At 38.4% G+C, this 20,311-nt stretch overlaps 2 protein-coding genes across 2 annotated transcripts; both read left to right on the top strand.

Annotated features, from left to right (window-relative positions):
- Positions 1–204: 204 nt before the first annotated feature.
- On the top strand, positions 205–5,211 carry LOC149403372 (putative alpha,alpha-trehalose-phosphate synthase [UDP-forming] 8). The gene is made up of 4 exons (XM_089609189.1): positions 205–390; positions 1,445–3,497; positions 3,727–4,000; positions 4,503–5,211. Exons 2-4 carry the CDS (start codon positions 1,504–1,506, stop codon positions 4,806–4,808), a joined length of 2,574 nt encoding a protein of 857 aa, XP_089465315.1. The 5' UTR covers positions 205–390; positions 1,445–1,503; the 3' UTR covers positions 4,809–5,211.
- A 9,332-nt stretch (positions 5,212–14,543) lies between these two features.
- LOC149403373 (uncharacterized) lies at positions 14,544–18,751 on the top strand. Its single transcript, XM_089609190.1, has 7 exons — positions 14,544–14,922; positions 15,017–15,097; positions 15,185–15,361; positions 16,096–16,266; positions 16,913–17,125; positions 17,225–17,313; positions 17,860–18,751. The coding sequence occupies exons 1-7, from the start codon at positions 14,826–14,828 to the stop codon at positions 18,538–18,540; spliced, it is 1,509 nt and encodes a 502-aa protein (XP_089465316.1). The 5' UTR covers positions 14,544–14,825; the 3' UTR covers positions 18,541–18,751.
- The last annotated feature ends 1,560 nt before the right edge of the window (positions 18,752–20,311 follow it).

A 20,311-nucleotide genomic window follows, 5' to 3' on the forward strand; every position in this document is an offset into this window, starting at 1 on the left:
TCGAAAGGGTAGTTTTGTAACTCCGCAGAAGAGTTGAAAACTTTGAATCTCAATTCGAAAAAATAAATAAGAATGAAAACACGATAAAGCTTCTCTATGGAGGCTATCTCAATCTCTCTCTACAGCGTGATCCAATATAATTATTAAATTTATAAGACATATCCAAATATATTTGGCTTAGATTATATATAATATATATATCCTTATATCTATATATCTCTTCCTCTTTCGGATCTTTCTCATTCTTTTATTGAAAGTTGGAAACATCCAACACAACATCCATCTCTCTCTCTCTCTCTCTCAACTCAACCTCGCTTGTGCCGTGATAATCACGCGCCGGTCATATATATCGCCGTCAACGACTCCGATCGCCGGAATTTTGACTTAGAGGTGAGCCTAGGGGTTCAGATATTCGATGTTGAAAGAATCAATTTGTGGTTCCTCGTCGATCTGATGTTGAACTCCGATTGAATTTTTTTTTTTTTATTGTGTGCGACTTTTCTGTATGGTGGTTCGGTGATTTGGTATGGAATTTTTGTTGACTATGTATATAATTATAACTTATAGTTTTGCTTTAATTTTACTTAGGTCGGTTGAGTTTTTGGTGAGTCTGAAGATTGAAGCAGAAGAGAGAATCAGTTATTTGTTCTTCTCAATTTTATTTAATTTTTTTTTTTTGTAGTTTTTCCTTGGGAAATAAACAATTTTATTCTCCAATCGTATTAGTATTTTGGGATAGTCTTGTGAGTTTGCAATAAATAAACAAAACTGTTTTCCTATTTATTTTTATTATTAATTTATTTAAAATCCAAGCATCCCTGTAAGAGCGCTCGAAATTTCAGATCATCCTAAATACGCCGATTTATGTCCTCAATAATTCCTATTTGTATGCTATATTTACGCGTTGGATAAGGTAAGTTATCTAGTTTGGCTTTCCTTGTTCATAAATACCCTTTATTTATTGTTTATCCTAAATCGCCCGTAATAAAGTTGAAAAAAAAACGTGTTAAAGAAGAGATAGGAGGATAATACAATGACGATATTCCCAGTAAGAATTCTTGTGAGCATGAGATTCTTATTCATTTCCTTTCGTTTTGCCATACTTCAATCTCAATCCTTATTTTTTATTTAAAAAAAAAAAAAAAAAACTTCCATGTTCTGTTGAACCGTGTAGGAAATTAACCATCAATATCACTCTTTGATAACAGCAAGCGCTTTTTTTTTTTTTTTTTTTTTTTTTTTAATTTTAATTTTTCATGTCCTTGAATCTTAAGCTTAGTAACTTGACAGCGCCTGATTTATTGTACATAGAAATAGTCCAAATTTGGGTGGAGTTTATGCTGATAAACACTATGTTCAGCGAAGAATTGTATTTCGAGGATTTGTGCTTTTTGAGAGCCTGATTTGAACGGAAGATTTACACAACTGTTTACTTGTTATGCAGGTTTGATTAGGGCTTTTGGACCGCTCACAGATAATTATAGCCAAATTGTTATTTATTTCATGTCAAACTTGTCGAGGATGGGGTCAAGATCATACTCGAATCTTATAGATATGGCCTCGAGCGGGCTACTCGACTTTCCTTCTACACCGAGCCCGAAGACCGGTCCGCCTGTGAACACCATAACTAGGATTATCTCGGACTTGGATTCGAACACCGACGCGGACGCAGAGTCGGACACTTCTTCGGTCCACCGGGACCGGAAGATCATCGTGGCGAACATGTTGCCATTGCACACGAAGAGGGATCCGGAAACTTCCAAGTGGTGCTTCACTCTCGACGCCGATTCGATCCTTTTGCAGCTCAGAGACGGGTTTTCCCCCGAGACCGAGGTCCTTTACGTGGGCTCGCTCAAGGCCGACGTGGACCCCGGCGAGCAGGACGAGGTCGCCCAGAGATTGCTCGAGGAATTTAATTGCGTCCCGACTTTTCTTCCGAACGAGCTCCAGAGGAAATTCTACCTCGGGTTCTGTAAGCAACAGCTATGGCCGCTCTTTCACTACATGTTGCCGATATGTCCCGATCACGGAGATCGGTTCGACCGGTCGCTCTGGCAGGCTTACGTGTCGGCCAACAAGATCTTCGCGGATAAAGTCATGGAGGTGATAAACCCGGACGACGATTCCGTGTGGGTCCACGATTACCACCTCATGATCCTCCCGACTTTTCTGAGGAAAGGATTCTACCGGGTCAAGCTCGGGTTCTTCCTCCACAGCCCGTTTCCGTCCTCGGAAATCTACCGGACCTTACCGGTTCGCGACGAGATTCTGAGGGGCTTGTTGAACTGCGATCTGATCGGCTTCCACACTTTTGACTATGCCCGGCACTTCCTCTCGTGTTGCAGCAGAATGCTCGGTCTGGATTACGAGTCCAAACGGGGACACATCGGGCTCGACTATTTCGGGCGAACGGTGTACATCAAAATCCTCCCCGTGGGTGTCCACATGGGCCGGCTCGAATCGGTCCTGAACCTCCCTTCCACGGCCGCGAAGATCAAGGAGATCAAAGACCAGTTCCGAGGGAAAAAGCTCATCCTCGGGGTTGACGACATGGACATATTCAAAGGAATCAGCCTCAAGCTCCTCTCCATCGAGCAGCTCTTGCAGCAGAACCCGGACCTGCAAGGGAAGATCGTCTTGGTCCAGATCGTGAACCCGGCGAGAGGGTTCGGAAAAGACGTCCTCGAGGCCAAGAACGAGACCTACCTCACCGCGAAGAGGATCAACGATGTCTACGGCTCCGAGGATTACAAGCCCGTGATCCTGATCGACCGGCACGTCCCGCGGTTCGAGAAGACTGCGTACTACTCCGTGGCCGAGTGTTGCATAGTCAACGCGGTCCGCGACGGGATGAACTTGGTCCCGTACAAGTACATCGTTTGTCGCCAAGGAGTCCCGACAAAGGGCTCGGGCTCCGATTCTCGGACCAGCATGCTCGTCGTCTCCGAGTTCATCGGGTGTTCTCCGTCTCTGAGCGGAGCGATCAGAGTCAACCCGTGGGACGTGGACGCGGTGGCGGACGCGATGAACTCGGCGATCACGATGCCCGAATCGGAGAAGCAGCTCCGGCACGAGAAGCACTACCGGTACGTGAGAGACCACGGCGTGGCATACTGGTCGAGCAGCTTCGTGAAAGACCTCGAGAGGGCGTGCCTCGACCACTACAACAAGCGGTGCTGGGGGATCGGGCTCGGACTCGGGTTCAGAGTCGTGTCGCTGTCGCCGAATTTCAAGAAGTTGAATATCGACCATCTCGTCTCGGCGTACAGAAGGACGAGTCGACGGGCCATATTCTTGGACTACGACGGGACTGTCGTGTCGCAGTCTTCCATTATAAAGAACCCGAGCCAAGAAGTCATCTCGATGCTCAACACTCTCTGCAACGAGCCCAACAACACCGTGTTTATCGTTAGTGGTCGGAGCAGAAGTTCTCTCGGCGACTGGTTCGCTCCGTGCGAGAAACTCGGGATAGCCGCGGAACACGGATACTTCACGAGGTTTGCGCTCTTGTTCATAATAAAAACCTTGCTCATTTTTATGTATGTTTTCTAATTTTTAAGTGATTTTGTCCGTATTTGAAATGAATTTGCAAACAGTAAAACAAAAGTTGTTTAGAATCAAAACTGTAAAAATGAGGTATTTATGGAACCAATACAATGATGTGTTATTCGGAGAGGTAATATCTAGTTTCCACTAGGTGGTTCTGAGCGTAATTTTGTGTCGCAGATGGAACAGAAGCCACGAGTGGGAGACGAGTCCGATCGGAGCGGATCTGGATTGGATGGAGATCGTGGAGCCGATAATGACATCGTACACAGAGGCGACCGATGGGTCGGCCATCGAACCGAAAGAGAGCGCTTTGGTGTGGCATCACCAAGACGCGGACCCCGATTTCGGGTCCTGCCAGGCAAAGGAGTTACTAGATCATCTTGAAAACGTCTTGTCCAACGAGCCCACCGTCGTCAAAAGAGGCAAACACATCGTCGAAGTCAAGCCACAGGTACTACTAATCTCGCTTTAACCCCTCTTTAGTCTTAACATGTTTCCATATTTAAGTAGACTGTTTAATATAGTTTATGAAACACACAAAAAAACTTGCACTAAAAAAATTCTAAATGGTGTTTTAATTAGTTATATCGTTATAGTAAACAAGTTAACATGTTTCAAGTTCTTTAGCTTTCTCGAAAAAAAATATTAAAATGTTTCAATATCAATAATTCAAGACCCATTTAGCTCCCCAAAAAAAAAAAAAGATTCTAGTATCAATTTTTTTATTTATAGCAAAATAGTCCTCATACCATTGATCTTCATATCTAAATAGTCTGTTTATCCTCTAGTTTAATAAACACACAAAAAAATCTCACTACTATTGGTGTTTTAATTAGTTATTCATGATATTAACAAGAAGTTATAAAGTTCCTTGGCTATCTAGTTTCCAAAAAATAATAATATTTGCGCTAGTTAATTTTTTATTTTTTATTTTTTTTGGTGATGGGTGACAGGGAGTGAGCAAAGGGCTGGCGGTGGAGAAGGTTCTGTTGAGGATGGTTGAAGAAGGAACGCCGCCGGATTTCGTGATGTGCATCGGAGACGACCGGTCCGACGAAGACATGTTCGAGAGCATCGTTAGCACGGTTTCGGTGCCGGAGATATTCGCTTGCACCGTCGGAAGAAAGCCGAGCAAGGCAAAATACTATTTAGACGACACCTCCGACGTCGTCAAGCTCCTCCAAGGCCTCGCCGCCGCCGCCGCCCCTAAGCCCCGACACCCCGGCCACGTCCAAGTCTCTTTCGAAAGTTCCCTCTAAATAGAAAAAAAAAAAAAAAAAAAAACGAGCTCGGTTTCTCCGGGCCCACGTCAAGGTCTCTTTCGAAGTTCCCTTTCGAGAGAGAGAGAGAGAGAGAGAGAGAGAGAGAGAAAGAAATGGAAAGAAAGAAAAACGAGCTCGGTTTCGTCTGGGCCGACGGGCGGTTTCTTCGTGGTTTTTTAATTCGGGATCTGCTTTGTACACACACACACACAAAAAGTCCTGTTTTGGGTACCATTGTCTTAACCTGTGTATATAGAAACGATGGTTCTTTTTTTTTTTACAATAGAAATGAGGAGACAGAAATGGAAAGAAAAAAAAAGGAAAAGAGAGAAGGAACAAAAAAAAAAAAAATGGTTTGCTTACTTTTCTATGGTTATTTCAGTCACATGCTTGTTTCACACTCTTTGATTGATTGAAGGAATACTTGGAAAATTTGAAGATGGTGTGGAACGTTTAGGCCTCTTTCGAAAATTCCTATTAGAAAACTTTGAAGAGATTTAAACAAAACAAAAGAAGGAAAAAACAGAAAAATGAGCCGGTTTTAACGTGTATATACTGGTTTCCCTCATTTATTTTTTATTTTTTATTTTACAATAGAAATATGAGGAGACAGAAAAGAGAAATGGAAAAGAGAAAAAAGAGAACGGAAAAAAAAATGGTTTCGTTACTTTTCTTTGGTTATTTCATACACATGCATGTTTCGCACTTTTTGATTAATTGAAAAAAGTACTTAGAAATTTGAAGATGGTGTGGAACGTGAGGGTTTGTAATAAAAAGATTTACTATTAATATGTTGAAAAAGGAAGTAGAAAATAAAATATCTCTAATGTTGTTGGATTAACAATTGATAGCAAATCTTTTAAAAAAGAAGTAGAAAAGAGAAGAGATTTGAGTATATCTCTAATCTTTTAACGTTCACACTTGCCTTTTCATTGGGGTAAATATTGATGCCTTTGTTCTTTAACGTGGTAATGAAAATTTCAATTTGAAGTAAAATAAAATTATAAAATAAAAAGTTCACACTTTTTTCTTACTTCGTCCGATAAGGATTGCTAAACGGGGAAATAGAATATTGGTGTCTGAAAAAAGAAAAATACGTTACGAGTAAGATAAGGTCTCTAAAGATAGGGATATCATGCAAAGCTTTGCAATGACTGGTTCCTTATTATTTATTTGTTGTATCTATATCTCACATTTCCAAACCTAATATCCCCCAACCAAACCAAGCCATTTGTGGTCCAAGAAAAATTCAATACAACTTTTTACGTAAACATCATTTTTGTGGGTTTCAGCTTAAGCTACAATGCAATCAAATTTGCCGGAGAGGACTTAAAATGTCATCCTTTAAAAGGAATTTAATGCGACCTTTAATACGGGGAATGATTTTCGGGCCATACAATACATTGTAATGATGATGTAGCAAACAAAACTTGCACCGTCCATAAAACATTTTTGGCCTAGTTTGATAATGTCATAGCTTTAGTGAAATAAAAATCATTGGTAGTTTGTTTTGTTTTGTTTTGCTTTATTGTATTTTTATGGTTTTTTTTTTCAATTGCACGGAATATTCTATCAAAATATGTGTAAAATACCTATAGACATAGGTTGAACCCGATCTAAAACACTAAAAAGAGAAGAAAAAAATGCATATTACAATTTGAAATTTTATTTGGCTATTTCAAAATACTTACAAAAGTTATTTTCATGCGGTTTTTTGACGGTGATGAAAATAATTATCTAATGATAAGAATCTAACCGTACTCTCTTAATGGGACGATAGAACACGGCTAATATGTCTCCGATAAAAAGTAAAACATCCAAAACACAACGACTAAATAGAGTGTTGAAAACCATAATGAACTTGAAAATAGTTAAATTAAAATTGGATATTGATACCATTATGAGATATTTACGCATAGTATATGAGAGACAGCAACAAGGCATCATGAGGTCTCGCCCCACCATCGTTGAACCACCACCGACAGTCTTAATGTTTTTTGTCGCTCTCTCATCGTCTGTGTTGTCGCATGATACCACTGCCTCCACTTCTCCGATCGTATAAGCCATGTTATACTTAAAATTCCAAAACTCTTACTTACTTATTTTCCCATGGGAAAAAAGCGCGGTCAGAGCCACCCTGAAATTATGTGTATAGGCGACGCTAATTCTTATTTTATTTCTATAAATCCTAATAGAAATCAAAAAGCGAACTCAAGTTGAGAGAGAAGCGTACACATTTTATTTGATTCCTTGCACACGAAATTCATTTCCATTGCATAAGAAATTTCGTGTTTGACAAGAATGAATTATTCATTCCAGTGTTGATCAGAATTCCACTAAGTATGAAAGGAAAATTCCACTCCATTGGCGGAACTTTCTATTTTTCATACATAATTTTTTTAAAAAAAATTAATACTTTTTCAAAAGATTAAAGCGTAGTGTGTTTTTTTAAATAGTGACTAGAATGTAAAAGTGATAAAATGAAGAATAATGTTTTTAAAAAATTGATAAAGTATTACAAACTATATACTAAATTTATATATGAAAATTACATATTGAAACTATATTACAAACTATACACGAAGAAGAAGAAAAAAATTGGAGAAAAAGATACTTTTTACTAAAATTATATATTAAGACTATATACTAAATAATTTATGAAAATGAAATTGGAAACTTTATAATAAAAATAAGGGCCGGCTAAAGAACTAGCCAAAATGACACCCTTACTTTAAAATTATAGCCAAACTATTAACATATTTAGGAAAATAGCCAATTTATCATGACAACATTCCAATATTCCAATTATACCCTTAGGTTAATATTATTAACTATCATAGTAAATAATATCATCTATAACAAAAAAATTAGTAAATCTAATTAACAATAACAAAAACTACATTAAATCTTATTTGTCGTAATAAGAATAATAGTAAATCTTATTTACCGTAACAAGAACAATAATAAATCTTATTTACCGTAACAAGAAAACAATAAATTTTATTTACCGTAATAAGAATAGTAAATCTTATTTACCATAACAAGAACAAAAGTAAATTTTATTTACCGTAACATTTTGTAGTTAATCTAACAGGAAAAGTATCAGAGATGATGACTAGTTAATCTAACGGTAAATACGATTTACTAATTATTTCCGTGAACAATCGAGGACTAACAATCCGACAGTAAATCATATTAACCATTGCGTAAATCATTTGTTTCTATGGTAAATATGACTATTTAATCTAACAGTAAATACGATTTACTAATTATTTCCGTGAACAATCGTGGACTAAAAATCCGACAGTAAATCATATTAACCATTGAGTAAATCATTCATTTCTATGGTAAATATGACTAGTTAATCTAACAGTAAATACGTTTTACTAATTATTTCCGTGAACAATCGAGGACTAAAAATCCGACAGTAAATCATATTAACCATTGAGTAAATCATTCGTTTCTATGGTAAATATAACAGTAAATCCGATTTACTGTTATATCGGCTGAACCTAAGCACACAGACACACGGCTGAACCTAAGCACACGGCCAAAAATCAGCCATACATGGCCAAATCAACCATACGGCCAAATCACCATCTCATCACCAAAATTCCATACACAACCAATTTAAACCCAATTTCAAACGCCAAAAACGAATCCATAACATCAACACATCATCTCAGAATTCCCAGCCAAAACCACATGGCCAACTATTTTACACGGCCAACAAAAAAAAAACAATCCTGAGACCAAAACACCACCAATCCAAAAATCATGAAATCCTCCACATAATTGAGCATAAAAACCACTCTAATACACCTCTAGATCTTCAAAGAATACTTGGAATCACAAAGCCCCAATTCCGAAATCAACCTCTCGTTCTCCGGCGTCTCTTCTCGGTCCAGACGACAGATGCGGTGGCTCCCACTGTCCGGCCTCGTAGTTCGCCTCCATCGCCGAGAATACCTTATCTATCTCCGCCAATTCGAATCCCCCGTGGTACTCCTTGTCGTTCAAAAACCTATTTTGCAATTACAGATTCACAATCAAAATACAAACACAAAACAAAAATGATGATTGATTTCAGACCTCGGCGAGGCTCTGATGAGGACGAGCTTGGCGAAGAGGTCAGGGCGGCGGATCGCGGCGAGGATTCTGATCATGCCGGAGACGGAGTGGTCGACGTAGAAGTAGCTCTTGACGGAGAGAGCTTCGAGGATGGATAGGAGGTCGTCGACGAAGGCGTCTAGGATGGAGAGCAGTCGAACCCTAGATCGTGGACGATCTTGCGCCCGCTCGACCCTCCGGCGAAGAAATTCGTCTGCACCACGATCAGATCAACACATTTGTGCCGAGGGATCAACACGATCAGATCAAAATCCAAATCCACGACGATCTTCGTCAGCGGGAAACATAGCAGAGCCCCAGCCTCCGCCGCCCTCGCCGCGCGGTCCGACACCGGTACGACCAGATCTATTAGAGCTCCGCCGTCGGGGGTCGATCAGGGAGCTCCTGATCATCTTCGCCGTTGACCGCGACTGCTTGAGTGCATTGATGGCGCGGCGTGGACGATCGAGAGGAGAGAGTTCGTTGGATTGTAAATTGAGCTCCGATTTGGTCTGAACGAACGAGAAAATTCGCTCGCTTGTGAAGCTCAGATTTTTGGTCTTGGCACTGACGAAATGAGATGTGCAACAAGATGTGGGCAAAGGGTATTATTGGACTTTTTGATGAGTCTGGGCTATTTACCTAAATAAAGTCATAGTTTGGTTATTATTTTAAACTCCCCCATGTATGAAGGCTATGTATTAACAAATCTCTAAAAATAAATATATGAGAATGTTGTAGTTGAAGAGAGTATTAGAAGAGTATATATGAGAAGGTTGTGAGGGAATAATGTGAATGATGGTGATATTTATAAAAGAAAAAAAAGGCAGGGTTAAAAAAAATAAAAATAAAACAAAGGCTGAATGGATGGAAGAAATGGAAGAAACATTCCCGTACCCTTTCCACTGATTTTCGCTTGTTTACCGGAATAAATAATTCCTTCCAGGCACTGTCAGCAGCGTAAGAAAATTTTCATTCCTTTAAATTGAAGTTAAGGAAAGGAATTCCACTTCATTTCCATACCACATGTCCAAGTCAGTATATCAGGCAAAAATTTACATTAAGAAATATAATTTTTTAATGTTTTTTTTTTGTATGACAAATGTCATCATAAAATGCTCTATTTTATGACGAGTTTAACAAAAAATGTTTTTAAAAATTTCGGTACAAAAAAAATGAGTTAAGTATTGTGAATGTCCATCTCTCAAAAATGTTTATTTGCTTCTATGTATAGCTCGATTTTTTTATTTTTTATTTTTAATTTTAGCGAAACAGAGCCTTTCTTTATTAAGATAAGTTGGATAAATCACTCAAAATAGCGGAAGCAATAAAAGAAAGGAATTTCAAGCATCAAGACATATTGGAATAGCTCGATTTTATTTTCAATGTACTAAAGCTTCTTGTTTTTTTTTTTTTTTTTTTTGAACGATGAAGCTTCTTGTTTTTATAATACAAGTTTGAATAAATGACAATTTTGCCCCCTGAATTACAGTCCTTGTAACAATGTACTCCTCGTAATATAAAAACTTGATCTTTGCCCCTCAATATCATGTTTTGTGTCGATACAGTCCTTCCGTCTAAGTTTTATAATTTGCCGTCAGTTAAATGATCACGTGTGCATCAAATGATACTTAAATGAAGGTTATTTTTGTAAATTCACAAATTTATGTAAATAAAAATAAATTAAATATTGAAAACAATTCTCTAGAGTCGGACCAGATTTGGATGAGCCACAAGGTAAGGTTAGGGGCGGAGCTCCGGTGAAATCTGGGTATCAGCGTTGGTGTCTCCGCCTCTCCGTTCTCTATCTACTGTATGTAGAGGCGGTGCTCTTTATGGGCTTTTCGGTGAACTCCGCCTCCGATTTCAACGCCCTCGTCGAGTCTTTTGGGTTCGACGAGCTCCCTTGCGTCGGATGAAAAATCAAACCCATTTCCAAAGTGGGCGGCTCGCTGGCAGATGCCACAATGAAAACAACTTCGACGGCTGAGTCAATGCTGTGGCGACTTCATCTTCTTCAAATTAGGGTTTAGGGTTGGGTTGGAAATCCATTTACGGCGACGGCGTCAGGTTTGAGTGCTGCGGCGAGGTCGACCCGAATTCGCTCGGTTTCAAACACCGAAGAATTTCACCGATGAACACTAATATTAATGAATTTTGCCTCAAAGAATCAACTGTTATTTACCATCTTCAGCTGTGTAATTATTGTACTGAACAAACTTCTTCTGATAACCAAAACGAAGAACAACAAATAGGACTCAAACAAAAAAATTTGATTAGCATTTACATCAGTAAAAATTGCCAAAATAACGATTTTACCCTTATTTACCAGAACACGTGCGTTCCATGTGATTATTTAACTGACGATTGAGCCACTTTTTTTACGGAATGACCCAACTGCTACTTTTTTATATAGCAGGGGGTTAACAAATAGTTTTAAAAAGATAGGGGGCATTTTGAAGTGAGCTCATAAATCAGGGGGCAAATATACAATTTATTCTACAAGTTTTTAGGAGTATTACAGATTTTTTCTCTTCCTTCAAGATTCTATCCTTGAAAAATAGTTAAATATATGCATGCTACCATGTGTGAGGAACCAATTTTGGGGAGTATCACGTGGACTTAATTTTTAAAAATATAAAAAGCCAGTTTATTTTATTTTATTTTATTTTTATTTTTATTTTTATCAATAAAAAAGGCCAACTTGCTCTTAGCGTATACGTTGTCTTTCACAGGCCCAGCCTTTCCCATCAATGATTCCCTCTGGGCCCACAGGCCCATCAGAGTCCAAAAAATTATTTTACTCTCCTCTTTCTTTTTCTCTCTCTAGAATGCTAATTAGAACTTAATCACACGTCACAATTAGGGTCAATCACTCAATTGGGTGACCAATCTAAGCCATCATGTCCTTTTTTATATAGCGATGGTTTTATTTAAGAGATTTCTAAGTAACTAGCCTTTTGTTAAGGGGAACGTTAAAATATTAGCCTAACTATCCAGTTATTCAAGAGAATAGCCAATTTTATTTTATATACCAAAATTACCCTTATTACCTCTTTCTACAGCAAACCACACAACAGAAACAGAGATTCAATATCGTCATCCTCGGGTTCCTTGTAGCGCTAATCACCGCCCTCGCCGAGTCGCCGGACCGCCATCGGAATCTCGTTCCCAATCACGACCTTGTACCTGATTCCCAGCCCGCTCTTCCCAAGCACGTACTCCGAAGCTCGCAGAAGCTCGTCCAACTCGAAAGTGAAGCCTCTGTCGATGGCCACCAGATCCCCCGTCTCGATCGCGATTCATCTTAGCCTCCGATTCGAGATTTAGATCCCACGTCTCTTGCAACTGCGATTTCTCTTATCTTCGTTCTCTTCCTCCTCGTCGTCTTCTTCGTTCAGGCTTCTCATCATCATCATCACGGCCACGGTCAGCCCTGCGGAAATCGGGGCTCGAGGCCCACCGGACGGCCGTTGAGGCCGCGAGGCAAGTCGGGGCGGAGATAAAGGCGGCGATCTCGGAAATCGAGGCAGCGAGAGAGGAGACGAGAGGGGCGAGAGAAAGCGACGAGCAGAGACTATTCGAGATCTTGAAGCTCGGTGAGGTGGCGGCGGGGGCGAGGAGGGAGTGCGATGAGGTGGCGAAGGGCGTCCAGGTGGCGGAGAAGGAGATTGGAGAGTGGAAAGCCGCGGCAGAGATGAGCTTGGTTGAGGCTGCGGCGGAGGCCGATGAGGCTAGGGCTAAGGAAAGGAGAGCAGTCGAGGAGATGACGATTATGTCCCTGGCCAGGAACGTGAGGCTCTCGGTGGAGGCATTCGATTCTCTGAGACGGAGAGCCGAGGCGGCGAAGAGGGGAGCGGAGTTTAAGGAGGCCGAGAGCACGGCCTCGGCGAATGCGACAAACGCGAGGAAAGTCGAGGCCGAGGCGAAACGCGAAGCGAATCTCAAGGCCATCGAAGAGATCAAGATTTGAGTTCGTTTCTGTTTGATTCGTGTTCATAGTTTGTTAGAAATCAAACTTTCTGACCAGCTTTGGCTCTCGTAGCTCACGTCAATTACCATCAGTTCTCTTTTTAGGATTGATTTCATTTATGTTTGATTCGCGTTCGTAGTAACTTGATTTAGCTTCGAAATCAAACATTCTTTATTGGTTAGTCGATTTCCCTTTCTTCGTTCAGGTTTAGGAATTTTAATGATTAAATGTGAATGTCTTTCATTTGACTAATCGTTCATTTGAATTTTCTGATCCGAAAGCACATTGTGGATTAGAACTTTTGAATTTTTGTTATATTTATTGTTAAAATATGTAGTAAATCGGATTTACTGTTATATTTACTATAGAAACGAATGATTTACTCAATGGTTAATATGATTTACTGTCCTCGATTGTTCACGGAAATAATTAGTAAATCGTATTTACTGTTAGATTAACTAGTCATATTTACCATAGAAACAAATAATTTACTCAATGGTTAATATGATTTACTGTCGGATTGTTAGTCCTCGATTGTTCACGGAAATAATTAGTAAATCGTATTTACTGTTAGATTAACTAGTCCTTATCTCTGATACTTTTCATGTTAGATTAGCTACAAAATGTTACGGTAAATAAAATTTACTTTTGTTCTTGTTACAGTAAATAAGATTTACTGTTGTTCTTATTACGGTAAATAAAATTTATTGTTTTCTTGTAACGGTAAATAAGATTTACTATTGTTCTTGTTACGGTAAATAAGATTTACTATTATTCTTGTTACGGTAAATAAGATTTACTATTATTCTTGTTACGACAAATAAGATTTAATGTAGTTTTCGTTATTGTTAATTAGATTTACTAATTTTTTTGTTATGGATTATATTATTTACTATTATAGTTAATAATATTAACCTAAGGGTATAATTGGAATATTGGAATGTTGTCATGATAAATTGGCTATTTTCTTAAATATGTTAATAGTTTGGCTATAATTTTAAAGTAGGGGTGTCATTTTGGCTAGTTCTTTAGCCGGCCCTTTATTTAATATTTTGTTTTCCAAACCAAAAATATTTACTTCCATTTTCTGATTCTGATTCTAATTTCTGAATGACGTTAAAATAGTCCTTAACATTTATATTTACACACTACGTCATATATGCATGTTTTCAACTTTCAATTTTCAATTACTATCCGGAAAAAGTGTAAAAATAAATCTTTTAGTTTCTGTTTATTTGCTGCAAATAAATAGCTAAGATAAGATAATATTAAAAAGTGTAACACTTGATTAATGACAAGCCTCCGATTTGTACATTTTGTCCTCTCTAAGGCTGTAATTTGACTATCCTCTGTCCCTATTAAATGCTTTATTAAATCACCTACCATGTGGTTTTAAATTTTTTAATAAAAAAAAAAATTCACAAAAACAATTATAAACTAACAAATAAAAAAATAATAAGTAAATATAGTAATGAACACTTGAAAAACAAACACAGAACATAGCTAGGAATCAGGATTCAGGTAAGAGAATAAATGTGTTACTGTTGAAACATTTTTTTAATGAACCGAAAAAATGTAAATCTCTTTTTAGACCATTTTCTTTTCTTTTGGAAAAAAGAGAAACAAAAATAAAAAATAAAAAAAAGTTAAAGAGTATGAGATTCTCACTCTCTCACGCGCACACATTGACACACAGCTTTCTTCTTTGCTTTTCTCTCTCGCTTTTTTATTTTTTATTTTCATTTTTGTTGTCACTTTTTCATTCATTCTCATCTCTTCACACTCTTCACTGAGAGCACACTCAGAGAGACCCCACTGTTTCCTTTTCTCCGAAACCCAGAAATGGGTTTTTTCACTTTCTAGACTTTTCGTAATGGTGTGAGAGCTCAAGAATCCCATTCTTCTTCTTCTTCTTCTTCTTCTTCTCTCTGATGAAACGAGCAATGAATCGCAATGTGCATGTTCTAGGTCTCACTCTTCTGGTTTTCCTTGGAAGCGTCTCATCGGCTTCGAATAATGCTCCAGCAAGTAAGCAAATCGATTATCCCAAAAAACAAAATAACCTCGAAAACCTTCATTTTGTGATCGGTGTTAATTTTATTGTTATTATATTTGGTTTCAGAGATCGTGAATGGTCTAGTGTCGAATGCTGTGTCTATGGCAATGAAATCGATTTGGTCGCTCAAAGCAACCACCAAAACAGGTTCAGGCAGATCTCTTCACTCCAAAGACTATATATGAAAATATATTTGTTTGTTTGTTCATAATATTTATGAATAATTCTTTGTAGCTACAACTGGTCGTCCATTGATGAAGTTCGAGAGTGGGTATAATGTGGAGACTGTTTTCGATGGAAGCAAGCTGGGAATCGAACCTCACTCCATTGAAGTTCTTCCCAACGGAGAGCTTCTCGTATTAGACTCTGCAAATAGCAACCTCTATAGGATCTCATCGTCTCTCTCCCTTTGTAAGTATATATATATATATGTATATAAATGTTTTGTTATATATATATATATATATATATATATATATATATATATATATATATATATATATATATATATATATATGTAAATGGTCATCGGTAATGATCATTCTAAGTCCTTCACTTACTACTGGCACATGTTGCCGATCTATTTGCTGGTTGGTACTTGGTATTACATCGCATTGTATTTTGTTGTTTGGCCAATCTTTTCTCAGGCTTTACAAGACAATTTTATATATAAAATTATGCAAAATTGCAATTTGGAACTAATTGATTAGATAAATAGCCAATGCTGATTTTTACAAATTTTTTTTGGCACTGTATCTTGTTTTTTTTTTTTTGACAGGATTAAAAAAATTATTGACACCTAGTTTTCGCACATTTTTTTGAATTTTGACGTCACACATTCTTCTTAACTGGCTATTTAGCTAGAACACCCTTGCATATATTTTGTAATGGGTGGTTATTTTTTAGTACTTGAATGAACGTAATCTTGTAGCAGATTTGGTGTCTTGTTTATTAGGTTTTGATTTTGAAGAACTCTGAGCTTTCTTTTTGTTAGCCTCTTTGACATATTGTTCCGATCGGTTTTCGGAGATTTTTCTTGCTAAAAACATCACACTGTATCTGATTTTGAAGAACTTGGTCAATCTCTCTCGTTAGTACTTGCTTGACTGTTGACCTGTTTTGCCGAACATTGTCACCTCTTTCAGATAGTAGACCGAGACTAGTAGCGGGGTCCGCAGAAGGGTATGCCGGGCATGTGGACGGGAAGGCGAGAGATGCGCGGATGAATCACCCGAAAGGGATCGCTGTCGATGACAGAGGAAACGTTTATATCGCAGACACGATGAATATGGCGATTAGGAAGCTAAGTGATGCAGGTGAAATTCTTCTCTCTCTCTCTCTCTCTCTGATAAGAATGATCAAATCCATTGATAAACAGGGTATTCGATAGAGATGTTACTCTCCCAAAAGGATAAGCCTAGAGGATTAATTCAGCTTTTATTTTATAGACTAACAACACTCCTAATTATACTAATTCTGTTTCTTATAAATTAGCTAATTTTTTATTTCCTAAAGTCCCCGGCGGATATAAACAAAATAGCTACCTTATTGGCATAAATTTGGTGAATGAGTACATATGTTTTTTATTTTTGCTTTTTTGTTTATGTTTGATTAAATATTGAATGTACTGTTGTGAGTGGAGTCTTTTGACATTGATATGAGTATTCGCATTAAAAAAAAGTAGAAGAATTGCAGAGGGCGATTATATTATCAAGAGGGGTAAAGTAGTAATTTTTGTTGATTTAATCATGTTTTAAATTGACATAAAACTGAGTAAGTTTCCAGTTTTGTTCGAGAAATTGGCCTACCACTCAAATTGCAGGCCAATTCGATGTAGCCGTCAAGTTTATATATTTTTTTAGATTGGCCTACCACTCAAATTGAAGGCCAATTCGATGTAGCCATCAAGTTTATATTTTTTTTTGGTCAAAAGTGACGACGAATAAAATTTCTTATCTGTAGGAATCTCTACGATCGCCGGAGGAAAATGGGGCCGAGGTGGCGGGCACGTAGACGGACCGAGCGAGGATGCGAAATTCTCGGATGACTTCGATGTGGTTTACATCGGAAGCAGTTGCTCGTTGCTGGTTATAGACAGAGGGAACAAGGCCATCAGAGAGATTCAACTCCATTTTGATGACTGCGCTTATCAATACGGAACTGGTTTCCCTCTCGGTACGCAAAGAATAAGGAAAAAAAAAAAAAATCCCAGCCGGGTTTTGTTGTTCTGCTACAGATATTTACGCTGTTCTTGTTTCGCTGTTGTTGTTGCAGGGATCGCGATGCTTTTGGGGGCCGGCTTCTTCGGTTACATGTTGGCATTGCTGCAACGCCGAGTCGGTACTATCGTCTCGTCCCAGAATGTGAGTACTCTCTTTACGGCACACATTTTTTGAATGAGTTTCTAGCTATGTTCTGAAACCGGGTTTTACAAAAATAAAATAAAAAAGTGATTAGAAGAAGTTGAGTGGATCGAACTATAGTAAAAATATGTAGTAGTACTTGTTGGACGGTGTAGAGCTGTCAATAGGAGTGTTTCAAAGCCTTTTTTTGTGCTTGATGATGTCACGAAGGATATTCAAATCTTGATTCAAAATTTTCCCTCCTACTACTCTTTGTTCAAAAGTAAGAGAGAGGAAGAGAATTTTAAATTTTACCTTTATTTCTTATGAAATATTTTCTTTAAGTGTATACATTAGTTTATTAATAATAATGTTTATTGGCTTTTCTTCCTATGGTTTTCTTAATAAGCCCGTCCCAGAATGTGTGTACTCTCCTCTCGCCTGTATTTTGTGATTTGTATATTTTTCTTGTCAACATATCTTTGAGGAAATGGAGACCGGAAAACTGATAAAAAAAACCCATCGATTTGAAATTAATCTTTGTGTTTGATTGCTTTGGTTGTGAAGGACCAAATCGTACCCGAGGAGAAGATAGCCCAAGCGTACCAAAAACCAGCCTCGAAATCGTTCCGACCGCCTCTCATCCCAACAGACGACGAGCTGGAGAAGCAAGAAGAAGGCTTCTTCGGGTCCCTCGCGAAGCTCCTCGTCAACGCCGGAACCTCCGCGACCGACATCCTCGGAGGAGTTTTCCCGTTCCTCCGGCGAACATCCCCGCCGGAGCACCACCACCACCACCACCAAAAGCAGCTCTACTCATGGCCGCCGCAGGAGAGCTTCGTGATCCCCGACTCCGACGAGCCTCCACCTCCGGCGATCGAGGCTCGCACCCCGACCCCGCGGAAGACCTACCCTTTCATGTCCATGGACGCCGAGAAGATCCACCAGCTCCGCCAGAGCCGGATCTTCTACAACAACAACACCTCCGAGGGCATCGCCGACCAAAATCAGAATCAAATTCAAAATCATCACCATCTCCGGAAATACGAGTCTCCCGGGCCGCCACGAGCCGCCACCTGTTACTTCGAGCCGGGGCGGGAGATCGTGTTCGGGGCGGTCCAGGAGGAGGAGCGGCCGCGGGGACGGAGGCTCGAGGCCGTTCAGCCCGTCGATTACTCCGATCCCGTCTTCGATCACCACAACATTCGGTACCGATTCAATGGATACAGCAACGGATATGGGACATGATTAGTAAGTTTTGGATGGGTTTTTATTTTTATTTTTATAAGTTTGTGGCTATAGTATAGGTAGGTTCTTCTATTAAATCTGGTCTAAAATAATTAAGGCCGTTTGTTCAAAATATACATAAATGAGTACTGCTCTTAAGAAATTCATGGAATTTTGTTTTCTTATGGCAATTCTAGGCTCAACCTCAAAATAAATATCTACATTTGATAAATTTTGTCCATTTTTCTATGGCGTTTTAGCGCAAATATTCAATCAAGTGATGTGTATTGTGTAACTAGGTTTTTTTTCACTATGCTATTTTATAAATTTCTTCTTTGAAAAATTAGAGAAATAGGGTAAAACAACCAGAGCTAGATATACACGAGAATATAATCTTCAAAAAATTGGCTACGTAAGACTCCTAAACTATATGAATTGTAAATTAGTCAACATTTAGTAAATATTTTGTAAATAGTCAATTTGCATACGTGACAGCCTATTAACTACCTAAAATATATGTTTGGTCGTGTTAAATAAGGCTTTTATTAATCTGTTAATAAGTTTACTTGGCTATTTACAAGAAATTAACCAAAGGTGAGCTATATCTCAATCCACTATTTCCGTGTGGTTATATAACTTAATAACCCTATAATCTTAGCACAAAATTCTTCACATACCTAAGTCGAAGTTAATACAAGTATAAGTGATCGAAGATCTTGTGCCCCCTTTGGATAACGGGTAGGAAATGACATAAAGCACTAAAAATTGAGTACATAGTCAAGACTTTTTCAAAATAAGATCTCAGTAATCGCGGATTAATGACCATGAAGAAGATGGTTTTTCGACTTAAATAGAGAAAACCCGTATTGGATAGTGGAGGCAGGCTAACTCTATGCATGAAAAATGAAGGACATCGCGGCTTAGGCCACCACGAAGACAAGGATCCAACGGATCTTGGACCACCGTCAACAAGGGAGACTCGAGTAACGCCAAATCCGTCATCGACATTGTCGTTGTACTCCACCAAAGCCCTGTCATTTTCGTTATTTAATGCATAAATATCTAACGTTATTTAATGAAATTCAATGCATAATTAACTTAAAATATCTATAATAATATCTTTAATGATATATTCATTATTTTTTTAAAAAAAATCATTAACACAATATTTCACTTCCAACAATCCAAGATTGTTTATTGGAGCGTTTCTATGGTTATTGTTAGAACTAAACCTGGACGTTCGGACAGAAGTGTCATTCCACTTCCGTTCGAATGCCCCTTGCGGTCTTTCATGGAACAAAAAGCTTCCGACTGTTAAGGACCGAATATATCGGCTGTCGGGAACCAAACTTTTCATTTGAAAGTTGAAAATTTCTGGTTAAGGAAAGAAGATAAAAAAAAAACCAATTAACGAAAAAAAAATGCATAGTTCACAGCGGCAAACATGATATACATGTAATTTAGGCTATTGGTTATCTGTAGATTCTATACAACAACCCGATTTTATCGGATAAAAAAAGAGCGAAAAATATCGGAAGCAAATGCTTTCGGGTTGTTCTAGGATTCCGTCCTATACACGAAACTGGAAGTATTGGTTCCGGTCCCCACAGAACCAGAACTTGCGTAAAAGTTACAATGGACGGTCGGAACCAGAATTTTTGGTCCCTTTCGATTCCGACGCCCATGTTTAGTTAGAACTTAGATGCAAATATGTTTAATATTTTTAGGCCACCTAAAAATGTAGTTATAGATTTATAGTCCCATAAAATTAATAATTTAAAGATTATTATTG

Source organism: Urtica dioica, chromosome 3 (assembly GCF_054948205.1).
Source record: "Urtica dioica subsp. dioica isolate 48M chromosome 3, U.dioica_male_clone48M_v1_H2, whole genome shotgun sequence".
NCBI lineage: Eukaryota > Viridiplantae > Streptophyta > Magnoliopsida > Rosales > Urticaceae > Urtica > Urtica dioica.

Coding starts and splice junctions, on each gene's coding strand:
- LOC149403372 (XM_089609189.1), top strand. CDS start 1,504: ATGTCAAACTTGTCGAGGATGGGGTCAAGATCATACTCGAATCTTATA. Junction 3,498..3,726: donor GAACACGGATACTTCACGAG/GTTTGCGCTCTT, acceptor TTTGTGTCGCAG/ATGGAACAGAAGCCACGAGT. Junction 4,001..4,502: donor TCGTCGAAGTCAAGCCACAG/GTACTACTAATC, acceptor GATGGGTGACAG/GGAGTGAGCAAAGGGCTGGC.
- LOC149403373 (XM_089609190.1), top strand. CDS start 14,826: ATGAAACGAGCAATGAATCGCAATGTGCATGTTCTAGGTCTCACTCTT. Junction 14,923..15,016: donor TTCGAATAATGCTCCAGCAA/GTAAGCAAATCG, acceptor ATTTGGTTTCAG/AGATCGTGAATGGTCTAGTG. Junction 15,098..15,184: donor CAAAGCAACCACCAAAACAG/GTTCAGGCAGAT, acceptor AATTCTTTGTAG/CTACAACTGGTCGTCCATTG.